Source organism: Triticum aestivum, chromosome 2D (genome assembly GCF_018294505.1).
Source record: "Triticum aestivum cultivar Chinese Spring chromosome 2D, IWGSC CS RefSeq v2.1, whole genome shotgun sequence".
Classification (NCBI taxonomy): Eukaryota; Viridiplantae; Streptophyta; class Magnoliopsida; order Poales; family Poaceae; genus Triticum; species Triticum aestivum.
Genome location: NC_057799.1, coordinates 610,615,654 through 610,630,588, shown reverse-complemented (window position 1 = coordinate 610,630,588; position 14,935 = coordinate 610,615,654). Strand labels below are relative to the sequence as shown.

Sequence of the window (14,935 nt, the reverse complement as noted above, 5' to 3'; positions counted from 1 at the left end):
TCCCTCCCCCCCTCTTTATATAGGGCCCCTGGGGGGGCGCCGGCCCTAGGAGATCCAATCTCCAAGGGGGGGCGGCGGCCAAGGGGGTGGCTTGCCCCCCAAGCCAAGTGGGGCGCCCCCCACCCCTAGGGTTTCCAACCCTAGGCGCAGGGGGAGGCCCAAGGGGGGCGCACCAGCCCACCAGGGGCTGGTTCCCCTCCCACTTCAGCCCATGGGGCCCTCCGGGATAGGTGGCCCCACCCGGTGGACCCCCCGGGCCCCTTCCGGTGGTCCCGGTACAATACCGGTGACCCCCGAAACTTTCCCGCTGGCCGAAACTGGACTTCCTATATACAATTCTTCACCTCCGGACCATTCCGGAACTCCTCGTGACGTCCGGGGTCTCATCCGGGACTCCGAACGACTTTGGGATTTCCGCATACTAATATCTCTACAACCCTAGCGTCACCAAACCTTAAGTGTGTAGACCCTACGGGTTCGGGAGACATGCAAACATGACCGAGACGACTCTCCGGTCAATAACCAACAGCGGGATCTGGATACCCATGTTGGCTCCCACATGTTCCACGATGATCTCATCGGATGAACCACGATGTCGAGGATTCAATCAATCCCGTATACAATTCCCTTTGTCAATCGGTACGTTACTTGCCCGAGATTCGATCGCGGTATCCCAATACCTTGTTCAATCTCGTTACCGGCAAGTCACTTTACTCGTACCGTAATGCATGATCCCGTGACCAAACACTTGGTCACATTGAGCTCATTATGATGATGCATTACTGAGTGGGCCCAGAGATACCTCTCCGTCATACGGAGTGACAAATCCCAGTCTCGATTCGTGCCAACCCAACAGACACTTTCGGAGATACCCGTAGTGCACCTTTATAGCCACCCAGTTACGTTGTGACGTTTGGCACACCCAAAGCACTCTTATGGTATCCGGGAGTTGCACAATCTCATGGTCTAAGGAAATGATACTTGACATTTGGAAAAGCTCTAGCAAACGAACTACAGAATCTTGTGAATCTTGTGCTATGCTTAGGATTGGGTCTTGTCCATCACATCATTAGAATGATGTGATCCCGTTATCAATGACATCCAATGTCCATAGTCAGGAAACCATGGCTATCTGTTGATCAACGAGCTAGTCAAGTAGAGGCTCACTAGGGACATGTTGTGGTCTATGTATTCACACATGTATTACGATTTCCGGATAACACAATTATAGCATGAACAATAGACAATTATCATGAACAATGAAATATAATAATAACCATTTTATTATTGCCTCTAGGGCATATTTCCAACATTTTTACCATCCAACCGGAATCTGTGTATATGTCCACTTAGAGCATCTTCAAGGTGGACCCGCAATCCGTCCGCATCGTTCGGACTGTGGAAGCCATCCAACGCGGTCCTATATCGGTCTGCGGCGCGGTTTGGATGCGTTTTCTCCCGTAAACCGGAGACAAACGTGGGGAGGTTTGCGGGAGTTTGCATCGATCCCAAGCCCGCTTTCATGCCAATGTAGAGCGCGCCGCTCCACATTGAAGGAGGCTTGGGGCAGACGCGACCTTTCACTGCCTTCGCTATTGAAGCGGTGTGCTGACTGAGGAGGCTCGGGACTGGTCCCCCTGTCCGTGGACGGATGAGGGAGGAACTTAGCGGGTTGCCATTGGAGATGCCCTTAGCAGTCCAGACGTATGGATTCCGGTATCCAAGAGACAAATGTGGGGGGAGTTTTGCCAGAGTCCGGGCTTGCACTTGACCAATCAAATGCATTGTCACTCTGTTCTCTCTCCTCCCAACCGCACATGCATGGAATCCCTCTCCTCTCTCTCTCCTCCCAACAATACAATAAACCACAAATATTCTACCACATGCATGGTCCCTACTTGCCTTTTTTCGTGCTCACCGGATACTTTGTGATTAGTATTGGATGACTCATCATGTATCATGTCCGCGGACCACGTCCGGACATAAAATGGGATATATACCGAAGACATTTGCAGGTCAGCGTTAGAGATGCTCTAAGCTAGTTCAACCTCGGTTCAAAACTGCGAAACTTATTATGATGGATAGTGCTACTACTAGTATTTGCCCCTTTTTTTTTTCCTAAAACAAAAACTCTCGTCACTTTATTTGCGCGGGGACTGAATGTCCTGGCCCGCCAGAAAGTTTGAAGCAAAGCTGCAAGTTTGAAGAATGAGCACGAGCACGACCAAGGCTACGACTTTCAGACTTTGCCAAATGCCAGTCATGCGGTAGGGGCACGTCGACGGTCAATGGCCACGGCCCCTCTAATGATGCACACACGACCCGTGCAGCCTCGTGTGGTCAGAGGGCAGAAAACCGCAGAATCTTTGGATCCGCACCTGCACCAAGCAGACCGGCGACCTCCCTCTCCCGCCAAAACCACCCCCGTCCGTCTCCTCCCTCCTTTTCTCCACACGACCGTCTCCTTTCTCCTTTGCGCTGCTCAGTGCTCACCCCGCAGAACCCCCTCTGCCCTCCATGACAACTCTGCCCTACGCCGCGCACGGGACCCGCCGCCACCGAAAGGCAAAGGGCTCGGCCACGCCGTGGTACCTCGTGGCAGGCCTGTGCAGACCATTAAGAACGCCCTAATCCATGTCGCTAAGCGCACTAGGCCCTAGCTTTTGGAAGGGCTAACCCTCCTCGGCGACGCCGACGGCAGTTGATCGTTACGAGACAAACAGTGGATTAGATTAGGCGATTTTGATTAGACAATGAGATAGCCGCTCTAACCGAGGGACTAGTCCTCTATTTTGTTGCCACCAGAGCTTGACTGGCCAGTGACCACTACGCTCTTTGCAAGTACAGCACACTCACACTCGCCGGTCGCCACTCCAGCAGCTGACCACTGAGGCTGGGAGCGCGGCGAGCGAGCTGAGGGCGGAGGGCGGAGGCCGAGATGGCGACCGACGGCGTGTCGAGGCTGAGCGTGGGGGTGAGCGTCATGGTTGCGCTCAGCCTGGCCGTTTTCCTCACCATCGTCATCCTCCTCCTCGCCGACCTCTTCTGCTCCCACCTCCGCCGCCGCCGCCTCCGCGCGGACGCCATGGAGGCGCCGCCGCACAAATGGCCGAAGCACGGCCATGGCGCCGCGGGGTCCTTCTCCCCGCCGCACGCCGCCGGCACGGCTGCCGACGACGCGTCCGTGGCGACCACGGCGACCACGGCCACAACCACGGCGCGCGAGGCGCTCACCAGCACCCCGCCCTTCTACTACGCGCACGGCGTCATGTGCGCGCCCAGCCGCAAGGACCTGCTCCTCGCCATCCCCAGGCTGGAGGCCGCCGTGTGGCGGTGGTCGCCCGCGCGCCGCTCCTCGCCGTCGCCCTCGCCGCCGCGGTCGGACGAGCCCACCGCGCGCGGCTCCTCCTCCTCCGCGTGCAGCGACGGCCTCATGTACATCTCCAACCCGGTGTACGAGCGGGGCGCCGCCGCCGGGCACGGGCACGACACGCCGTTCGAGACGCCGGACGCATCGCCGTCGCGGTACGGGATCACGGAGGAAGGGCGGGAGGACGGGGCGTTCTCGCCGCCGCTGCCCATGATGAGGAAGCTGCCGCCGCTGGGCGTGCTGGCGTGCCCCCCGCCTGCGGTCTTCGATGGCCGGCCGCCGGTGACGCTGTGGCCCGGCACGGTCGCCGACGCCAACCGGGCCTCCTCGTCGTCGTCCAACTTTACCGCGCGCTTCTTCTCTTGGTAGTCGCCCGAATAGCAGACCTCTTATGATGCAGTCGAGTGTGGCTGAGTAATGTAAGCCCTAGCTAGATCTTGATTCCATTCATCGTTTTACTCTGGCTCCTCGGTTCTGTTGTTCGTTGGATTTGCTAGTTTTTGCACTTGTTTTTGCCAGGAGAGTGTACCCCACTTGATGATCTATGTCTAGACGATGCATCAGTATCTGGTTGCAAAACCAAAAACTCTGTTCCATGTTTGATCTACACAAAACTCCCTACTCTCACTCTAGGCCAAAATGCTCAAAAATCAAGCTCTCTCTCTCTCTCTTTTTCTGGGCAAATGAAACCAAGTCCTGAATCAGAGCATCGAGTTGCGAAACGAGGCTTTGATGATTCCAATGATCAGTACTCATATTTCTTTGATTTTTCTTGGATAAAGAAAGGTAACAACTCTTCAATGTACTGATATACTGAAGATTGCAACTACTCCACTGAAGATTAATTAGTATTTAGAGAGCGTTCTCAGTTTTGCACTGTTCTTCAGACGGACTTTTGTTCTGAGGTGGTGTCAGAGAGAGTCCGAGGACTGATACAGTAGGGAGCCGGCCGTTGTGGTGCTGGAGCTCGACCAGAGTGGCTGTTGCTTTGTCATCGGGGTTTGGTATCCAATCCAGCGGAGTAAAACTGTTCCCTGACCGGGGGCAGTGTAAGCTTTACTCTTGTGAAACACTCCTCTGAATAATGCATTCGTGAAAAAGAGGACTTGCTAATTCTCAAAATGTTCACCCTCCGTCGACCAAACAACTAGTAGTATGCTCCACTACCACACTTCTCCCGCTGGCCATTGGTCTCCGTGGAGAGTTCCAGGGGAGCGTGCGCGCTCGTCGGCACGGGAGCATATCTCGGGTTCTCGGAAAGGAGCCCGCCCGATCCTGGCTTTCAGTTTCAGACGACCATGGCCTCGTCGGCGAGAGCCGTGGAAAGCCGTGAGGCGCAATTATTTAGCCGCACGAAAAGCCTGGGCGGACGTGCATGCATGCTACACCTACGCCTTTGGCATTTTGGGGTTTGGCTTTCTTCCACTTGCACTGATCCACGTCCACAGGCGGTCGCACGCAGGCGCTCTTGACCCCAAAAGCTGTTGCTGGCGCTTTACTGTGCGTTGCTGCGTAGAGGTAGGTGCGTGTGCCTTGGCACCTTCTCTCTGACCGACTTCTGTTCTGGTGCTTGCCTGCACCGCTTACGTTGTCAGTGGCTCAGTGCCACTGCCTATGTGCTCAGTTTTATAATGGCGCCGTGCGTGCCGACCGCGACGCCGCGCCACGGGAACTTGGGCGTTGCTGGCACGGTTTGCGTGGGACGACGGTATTGGCAGCCTGTGATGTGCTCCTCCACGCCTGCCCAGCGACAGACAGAATTGGAGGGAGGTGGAAATAATCAATGTCTTATTCATGGACGTGGGTATTTATACTTTCTCAAAGGGTGTGTTACAAGAGAAGGGCGGGAGCCAAAAGGATTTCCCTAGCAATCGACGGTGGGTAAGGGTGAGGCATGGATTATCCCTAGTAATTAACTAGAGTTATTTAATTCTTAACATGAGGGACAAACGTTACCCTCAACATCTGCATATGGTTTGATGCTATGAATGTCAAGTTATTTTTCTGCAGGGAACGTGTATGTGATGGTTTTTGCAAATTGACTGTGACCCCTTACATGGAATTATGTTGAGCCTCCTTTCACTCAACAAAAACAGGAAAGGGACAAAAGTGACACTACATTTTCTTTTTCTTTAGGAGTATATATTTGCTCTTATTTTTTAAATCATTTTTATGGGAAATCTTTTTTAAAAATATTATGGAAAAGTTGTGTCATTTGGGATTGGAATATTTCAATGCATCCGTGACCTATGCACGATTGACAATGATGTGTTTTAGATGGATATCGAATTGCAAGTTCTAGCTTACAATACACATATATAAACGAGATCCATACTTTTGAGAATTTTGAGGTACCACAAAATGAAACTTGAGGAGATGGGAATACTTTTGTCATTTTGCATGGTGCCCTGGCGTTTCCTAGGAGATGGGAATCTAAGGCCAACAATGAGCACGCCATGGGCGAGGGACCTGATTTTTAAACTCGCAATGACCTACAAAAGACCTGCTTCATTTCATTGAAAGTTTTAAGTTGCCCCACCGGGTAAGGCGAAGTGCCGAATGACAATCCAGTCACTTTGAGGGGCAAAAACACCAATGCCTCTCCAATATACACTATATAAAAAGTATCCATCCTATATAAAAGTTAAAAGAGGATAGAGATGTATGTTACTCCCTCCGTCCCATAATATAAGAACGTTTTTGACAGTACATTAGTGCCAAAAACGTTCTTATATTATGGGACAGAGGGAGTACATAATTTAATTCCCATCAACACCTCCCGCAGAAAAAAAACCCATCAATGCTGTCACCAGCGCACACTGGAAACATCGGGCTAAGATGGCCAAACTACCATCTTGTGCAATGCATCCATTGACCCACTGCGGCAAATAGCAACCCTTGAAGCATTTCTTTGGCGGGTTGGCCAAATATGTTTTACATTTATACATGTCGTTTTCGGCTTCTGTTTTACTACAGTTATTAATTTCCATTTTTATTTCTGATATTTTTAATTTTGTCATTTCATTTTAACAATTTTTCTTCCGTTCTACTCCTTCTTAAAACATGATTTTTTTTCATAATACATAAACAATTAAATGTACGTGTAGTTTTTTTTTCATCTGCATGAATATTACTTCTGTTGTACATGACAATTGTATTTAGTATAACTAATATTTTACATTTTTGTAAATATACAAATATTTTTTTAGCATGTCCATGTCACGATCATTTTTCAATATATGAACGATTTTTTGGTTACACGTGGACATTTTTGCATGCATAAAGTTTTTGGGACACGTTTCTTTTTTGAGATTTAGTTTTTGGGACACGTAATTTTAAACTTGATTTATAGGAGATGTGTTAGAAAGTAAAAAGTGTACCAGTTGATGGGCCGCGCTAAATGCAGCCCAGGTGGAACACCTTCAGGCGACGCGGCATTCCCGTTGCGGCAAACCCCACCCCAAAACCGAAACCCTCGCCCGCCTCCGGCGGAAACCCTCGATTCCCCACCCCACCCCCCACTCCGAAATGAGTTCGCTGGAGGACGCCCTGGGAGACAGCGCCATGGCGCCGACCATGGCCTCGCGGGTCTCCGCCGCCCGCATCGCCGTCGTCGAGCTCGAGGACGACGACGACGACACCGCCGCCTCCACCCCCGCCCCCGCCCCCCGCTCCCGCGCCTCCCGGGGCCTCCTCGACGCGTCCTCCTCCTCCCCGGCCTTCCCCAAGCGGCGGCTGCCGATGTCCCCCATCTTCATCGACGACGACACCCCTCCGCCCCCGCCGAAGCGGCGGGAGCCCGGATCCGCCGCGCCCGGGACCGGGACCCCCCCGTCGTTCGTCCCGTGCTCGCTCGCCCCCCGCCCCCGCGCCGCCGCTCCCGGTTCTTTCCTCCCGAGCCCGTTCCGCTTCGGGTTCGGCGGTGCCGCTTTGGAGATCCCTGGGCCGTCTGCCCCCGGATCTATCGACCCGGACATTGTTGTCCTGGAGACGCCGGGCTACACCCCGGTGCGCCGGGTCGGGGCCTCCCTGGGGCTCGTCCCGTGCTCGCTCAGCCCCCGCTCCGGCGGCGATGGTCCCCGCACGCCTGATTCCGTTCTCCGGCGCAATATCGACTTCGAAGATGCCGCTGATCTGGAGATCCCCGGGTCGGCTTCCCCCGGCTCTGCCGACCCCGACGTTCTTGTCCTGGAGACCCCGGGCTTCACCGCCTCGCGCCCGGCCGGGCCTTCCAGCGTCCCAATCGGGACTCCCCCGTCGTTCGTTCCGTGCTCACTCGCCCCCCAATCCCGTGGTGCTGCTGTTCCTAATACGCCTGTTCTACCGCGCTCGTTCGACTTTGATGCTGCTGATTTGGGGATCCCTGGGCCGGCTTTCCCCGGATCTGTCGCCCCCAACGCCGAGACACGTTTCTTCACCAACTCGCGCTTGGATGTGGCAGGCCCCTCCACTTTTCGAGGTTTCTCTTCTGCTGCCCCTGCAAATACTTTCTTTGTTGAAGTTCTTACAGTACTAGGCTTGTAGCTGCCTTTTGTTTTAGGCTTGAGGGCTGAACAATGGTTATCTTGCCAAGAAGTGAGCACTGTGTACACTGGGTTCATCTATGAAATTTGCTCCATGGCAAGAAGATAGATGGGTATTGGTTTTGGTCATGCTTAGGTTGCAAGGCATTTAGCTCTCCTTATGTTTGTGTCAAGCAAGGTGAAGTAGGTGTTGTTTCTTGAAAAAGATTGACATAGGTGTTATGCGCAAATTGTTACTTGATACTCCCTCCGTCCGGAATTACTTGTCACAGAAATGGATGTATCTAGACGTATTTTTAGTTCTAGATACATCCATTTCTATACATTTCTGCGACAAGTAATTCGGGATGGAGGGAGTATTTGTTTTAGCGTCTGTTGTAGATGCAGGCCAAGTGCAAATTCCTTTGCTGACTTAAATGATCAAGAACATTTGGGATTGTACTGCAAAGCAAAATGCAACTTTTATTTATTGAGAACGGAATCTTTCAGCTCGTGTAGAACAAATGACTTCTCTACCGCTCAAGTTCATCTCAACTACTATTTTGGATAACACTTTCACTGTATATCGAGCCTGAACTAATGTACTTCCTCTGTCCGAAAAAACTTGTCCCAAGCTTGTTCCTCAAATGGATGTATCTAGTACTAACTTGGTGCTAGATACATCCATTTGTGGACAAACTTTTTCGGACGGAGGGAGTATTGTTTATGTTAGATTTCTTCAGAGATGAGCTTTTATTAACACGAAAATCTAGAACTTCAGCTCTTGCGTCTTAGAGAGGTTTAGTTTTTAGTTTTATATTCTCTGTTTCTTATGTGGAGGCGACCTATGCCGCCCCATTAATGACTATTTACTAGACGGGGGCATGTTCTGGAATCATTATAACTTGGGTTCTCTTAGGTAGGAGTAACTGAGTAACTCTAATTTGTGCCTTTTCAGGAGCTTCTTCCCCGATATCTTTGGACAGTGATGATGAGCTGGATGGCTTTGGGTACAAAGAGCCATCGGACAATTTGATTTTACCCTGTGAAGAGCCCATGCAGGAAGAGGAGCGAAACGACAACACAGAAGAAGGAAACACAAAGCAGGTCTGGCTGAGTAGCAAAGCCTGACAATAAACAAACTTCTCAATTCAAGTTTCACAATAGATGCAACTTCAGCAATAAACCTCTCTTTCATTATATAGGAAAGGATGCGACTAATAAAGGAAGGGAAAGCGAAAATGGTTGAAGAAAAGAAACGACAGCGGGAGGTCTGTCTCGTTAAGAATTTTACAAACCAATGTTTACCGTGTTGCCTGATAGAGAGTACAGAATATAAGAGGGTGCTGCTTACTTCGCAGGAAAATAAGCTCATGAAAGAGGCTATTAAAGCTCAAAAGGCAGAGCAGAAGAAGTATGCGAAAGAAAAAGACGAGTGGGAATCAGGAAAACATGCTTTAAGATCTATTGTGGCTGAGATCGACTCAACAATCATTGAAACTGGCTCAGTTGGAGGTATTTTAAAATTTAAAGCCCAGCCAATTAATTAGTTGCATCAAATTATCAATTTGGTCTCAATTATCGTGATTTTGTCTCTCATCTTTCTCTATTGCTGAGATATTTGGACCTTTGCAAACAGGTACTCTTCTAACACGGTTTGCAGAGAAGGGCCTTAAGTATCGAGTTCAGGTTAATCCAATCAGAGGATCGATTTTGTGGAAGATGGAGGTTCCTCAAATTGGCCAGGTGCTTGTTGGTCATAACTATATCTGTCATATTTACGATGAATGCTTCCTCTCTTTTGGTCTAGCCTTTAAAAATTGTAATCCTCCAATTTTCCTCCGAATTCTTCTGTTCCAAAAGGGGCCTTTACTAGATTGCATTCAACTACAATTTTTTATGTGAGACAACTTGAATTCCTGTAACAACACTGATGATAAAGGGGAACAATTGATTAAGCAACCAGTGGCGGAGCTAGACGGGGATGTTTGGGGGGGCCAAAAGGATAAAACACCAATTTTCAGGGGCAAAAATACCCTATGTTTTGAATCTCAGCAATCCCCAAAAAAAATTCTTCACAAACTAGTCAAAGCTGGGGGCGCTGTGGCACCTCCAGCATTGTACATAGCTCCGCCACTGTAAGCAACTACTTTGGGTAAAGGAAATATCTATATACTCCCTCAGTCCGGGTTTATTAGGCCCACTCGTATTATGGGTCAAACTTTGACAATCTTTAACAAAATATAAAGTATATGATACAAAGAGCATATTGTTTGATTTGTATTCTAAAGAGGTTTCCAATGGTATAATTTCTGTGACATATAGTTCACATTTTATTAGTTAAATATATGGTCAAATTTTAGCCCAAAATAAGAGGGGCCGTAGTAAACCTAGATGGAGGGAGTACATTCCAAGCCATGGAGAAGTAGGATGTAAGTTAAAGTGCTTTCCTGATGTGTCATTTCTGTTAAGCTTCCATGAATTGAAAAAGTATCTTTATGACACAAAGTTACTGTAAAGATATAGATCCAAGGTTTGTGACATACATTTAGTCTGGAACCACATAAAAAATATCCTTGAGTAGTTAAGTGGCATATCTTTCTGCATAACCAGTACCATGTCTTTGTCATATATCCTAAGTGACATTATTGTGTGCAGGACCCAGCTTCAGTGTCAGAAGTGCCATATATTCTCTTTGTGCTTCAAGCTGAGGAATTCTGTGATCTTATCAACAGTGGGTCCTTCTGGGATCATGTTCACCTTGTTCAAGATCGCTATCCAACATTCACTGTTTGCTTTGTCACTAATAAATTGATGAACTACATAAACAAATGGTTGGTTCTACAAAGTCTGAATTACCTTGTTCTATGGTTTTCTGTTTATCTTTATGTCTTATGTTCACTGTTTCCGAAGCCCCTTTTGTTCTTTGAACTATGCTAAGTAGCCGACAACATCATCTATAGCTTTGGCATGCTATTTTTTTCCTACTCTTCGTTGTTGTTCACCTAATTGTCCAGTGCAGAGTTTCCGACTGCTGTTACATCCCACTCATTGCTACATTGTGATTAGGGATGTAAATAGCGCGATAAACGGTGCTGCAAGGCCTGTTTAGTTAGCTTGATAGTTCATTTTCCCGGGAAAAAAAAACTTTCTTGAACTGTTAGACCTATAAGTGGGCTTAGACGGGCTTAAATGGCGCGCTGTTTACATCCCTAATTGTGATGTCCTGTTTATTGTGTAAGCCGGAACCAACACACAAACACACTCAAGCCTGGAACATTATGCGAGAAAATCTGACTTGTGTGGTAGTTCTGGATAATATTTTAAATTCTTCTGTAATGTTACAACTTGTAAGTAATAGGAAATGTATCCATCTTTTGTATTTGAAGTATGCTAAAATGTCCTTTCTTTTTTCTGGTGTGTTAGCGAGCGGGCTCAGTATAGGAATGCACCCAATTTTAATAGCTGGAAACGCCCACCAGTGGAAGAGGTCTGTTTTCAACCTTGATCAAAATTTTCCTGAACTATCGTTTTATAGAATGTGTAATGGATTTGTTTTTTCAGGTTTTATGCAAATTAGCAACACACCATGTTAAAGTTCACTCAAGGCAATGCGCAGATGAAGCTGAAGTAGCCGATCATATTGTTGGCTTGACATCTAGTCTTGCAAATTGCAGATTCAGGTAAGCCAGATTTGTTAGATCAGAATGACTTCACCAATGGTCGTCTGTGCTTTCTTTTTGGTGCTTTTTCTGTTCTTCTTTCTGGTTCTATTCCACTGTACGCTAATTGCTTTGTGCAGTCATTATACTGAATTCGGACTGAAGTTGAACAGTAGCCTATAACATTGATCATCGCCATAGGAGGCAAAAAATACTCCCCCAGTCACAACAAAAGGCCCCCCCCCCCCCCCGCCTAGAAATCCGAGCTCAATTTTGACCATGAGTTTAGTAATCAACTTATAAACAAAAATAATACTCCCTCCGTTCACAGTTATAAGTTGTTTTGGATATTTGAATATGGACTACATACGAACTGAATGAGTGAACAAGGACACTAAAATACGTCTATGTACATCCGAATCAGAAAAACGTTATAAGATATTCTAACGTTTTTAATGTCCAAAACATCTTATAACTGTGAACGGAGGGAGTATCATTGTTCTTTCGAATACGAATTCATTGATATAATTTTTTAATGTCGTATGACTTACATTTTATTAGTCAAAGTTAGGCTAATTTCAACGTGGCCTTTTATATGTGGATGGAGGGAGTATGAATTGCATAGATATAAGCACCTTTTTTATACAGCTGGTGTGCATATTATGCTAGATGGACATACTTGATTTGACTTCAGCGCATCGAACTCAGTTCACATGTTACTCTTCTAGTGGGTATTGTATTAGTCTTGCAGTTGTCTTTCACACTCACCAAACCAGGGGAAAATGTGTCAAGGTTCCTATATACACTGAAATCACAGCTCTAATACTGTAAACTTTCTGTCGAAAGACAAAAAATCACATTACCTTGGACCTCTGTTACTCTTCCATTATGGCACTGATGTTTCATGTAGCAGCCAGTTTGTATTCAATGCTGTTGTACCCCAAGGTATAATTATGTTGTATCTACCTCCTAATGCCTAATATGGTACTCCCTCCATCCGGAAATACTTGTCCAAGGAATACAAGTATTTCCGGACGGAGGGAGTATGAAATAGTTGTCATGTAGTTCTATTCAATGATATTTATATTTTTAGCGTCACTGGGGATATTTCCCAACTGAATATGAGCGCACCGTGGAAGGCAAAGACTTGACCGGAGGTGTGCTTGTTGGTCTCAACGCGAGTTTGCCACCTGAGCTAGGCTTGTTCCTGAATGACCATCATTATTAATGTTGCACATATTCAGTGATATGATTTTGTATTTTGTTGCCCATTTTGTCTTACTGAATCGGGAAGCAGCTCCATGTTCCATTAATGTTTACCCCATGGACTTGTGCAGGAAACCACTGTCATGGTTATCTGTGCATGCTAATGGTGCAGTGATCCCTAAAAATTTCATTGATAAAGATCTGGCTAAGAAAGATACCTGGTAAGTTGAACATATACTGAATCAGATCTCCATTCGGTTTTCTCCTCCTGATTATTCTACCAAACTGGAAATTGAACCTGTTTTTGCATATACCGTAAGCTGTGCATTTCCAGTATTCTTCTTTTTGTGCAAGGCTACTTGCACTAAGTTTGGTTGTTGCCTTATTTTTCCTTGTGCAGAATTTTCATTAGTCGTAGAGTAATAAGTAAAACAGAGTTGCTTGTTCCTACACCAACGAGTCTCCTTCTCTGCTGTCTAGCCTAGTCTGTCTCGGTACCAGAGTTCTAAACTCTATTAGTATTACGGCCTAGTTCTCCCCATCAAAATTAGCATGAAATGAAAAAGCAACAACAAAATTCTATATGTGGGTGGGGTGGTTTCAACTCGTACATGTAAGCCAGTCTTGCACCTCTTGGTTGGACTGGCTTGATTTTGATTTTCATGCTAACTGTTGTACTAAAGAAACCGCGTTATAAATTGTCATGCTGTATAACCAAATCTGAGCAACAGGATTGTAATATCGCAACTGCTCTTTAGATGAAACTGTTGGCCATGCTGATGGTAATTCCATATTATAATGTTTCTAGTCAAGTCATTCAGTTTTAGCATCCAACTAGGCATCCATGCGTAGAACAATATTTTTAAATTCCAGCTTTCAAATCAGAGTTGCATTCCCTTAATCCTATCCAACTTTTCACATAAATTATCCATGACAGGATGAAGGCTCTAATAGCCATCCCAAAGGTCCAGCCAAGGTTTGCCCTTGCGATATGGAAGAAGTACAGTACCATGAGATCCCTTCTGAAAGTATATATGGATTCCACCAAAACTGTGAGTGCTGCCCTTTTACCACTCTTGAAAGTAGTGCAATAGCCTGACGGACGGGTTCGTCCTTGTGCACTCTCAAGTCTTAACCCGTGCATGAACAGGTTCGCGAGAAGGAGCTTCTGCTCCAGGACCTGAAGTGCGAGGACCGCGTAGGCGACGAAAGCCGAAGGCTGGGACCAGTATGCTCTAGAAGGGTTTACAGGACTCTCATGGCAGAAGATGGAGCAGTGGAAGCGGATGCTGCTGCCGAGTAACCCTAACGGTAGATCGCGTGATCCTTTCGGACCTGCTAGGTACTTAGTGTTGCACCACCAAAGCTAAAACTAAAACTCCACGCAGGTATTGTAATGAAGCCATTACGTGCTGCGCTGCACGGTGGCGCTTATTATGTTCCGCGAGACTTGTTCGAAAGCGGAACTAGAAGGATCGTATGCTTAGGGGATTGACGTATCGAATGCTATGCTCATATATACTGTATGTATGTAAGATGAGTCGTGTGTTGTGAAGTTGTGTGGTCATATTCTATGATGAAGGACGGACATTGTTGACTACAGTCAGGAGCTCTTACGATACATAAATGTTTAGGACATCTCCAAAGCAGACCCTTAAGGGTGTGTTTAGTTGTTGTCACCGGGTAGAATGTCACGGGTCCGACCTGTTCCCACAGCCCATTCTCGCGTTCGGTTAGTCAAAGGAACCAGAACCCACCCGTCCCGAGGAACGGAATATTCGCTCATTATGCGGAACGGAGGCATACCTCCAAATCGAGCGGACGACAGGGAACGAGCCCTCTTCCCCTTTCGCACGCGCCTCTTCCCTCGTGACTCCCCTGTCTCAGTGCTGCCACCCTCCCGCATCTCCCTCCTTCTCGATCCGCCACCTCCGTTCCTCTCCAGCGCCGGCTTCACTCTCCTCCCCTCCGTCTCTCCTCCGTGATGGCGCGTAGCAGCAACTTGGCGGCGACCTAGCGGCGGGTGGAGATCAGGCAGCGGCGGGGCGGGAACGACGCAGCGGGGCGGTGAGAGGCCATGGCGCGGGGACCTGCCGACGGTGGCGCGGCGCACGGGGCGGCGCGGGTGCGCGCGCAGGCGCCGGCGCGGTGGAGCGACCGGAAGCAGTGCCCGCCGTGGCACGCCAACTCGCAGA

General features: G+C 48.0%; 2 protein-coding genes across 2 annotated transcripts; both read left to right on the top strand.

Moving 5' to 3' along the window:
- Positions 1-2,470: 2,470 nt before the first annotated feature.
- LOC123050381 (uncharacterized) lies at positions 2,471-3,840 on the top strand. Its single transcript, XM_044473184.1, has one exon. It carries the CDS (start codon positions 2,939-2,941, stop codon positions 3,737-3,739), a length of 801 nt encoding a protein of 266 aa, XP_044329119.1. The 5' UTR covers positions 2,471-2,938; the 3' UTR covers positions 3,740-3,840.
- Positions 3,841-6,803: 2,963 nt separating this feature from the next.
- On the top strand, positions 6,804-14,321 carry LOC123054936 (crossover junction endonuclease EME1). The gene is made up of 11 exons (XM_044478816.1): positions 6,804-7,829; positions 8,831-8,979; positions 9,078-9,143; positions 9,234-9,387; positions 9,512-9,618; positions 10,531-10,706; positions 11,299-11,362; positions 11,437-11,555; positions 12,872-12,961; positions 13,678-13,792; positions 13,891-14,321. Exons 1-11 carry the CDS (start codon positions 6,899-6,901, stop codon positions 14,041-14,043), a joined length of 2,124 nt encoding a protein of 707 aa, XP_044334751.1. The 5' UTR covers positions 6,804-6,898; the 3' UTR covers positions 14,044-14,321.
- Positions 14,322-14,935: the final 614 nt, after the last annotated feature.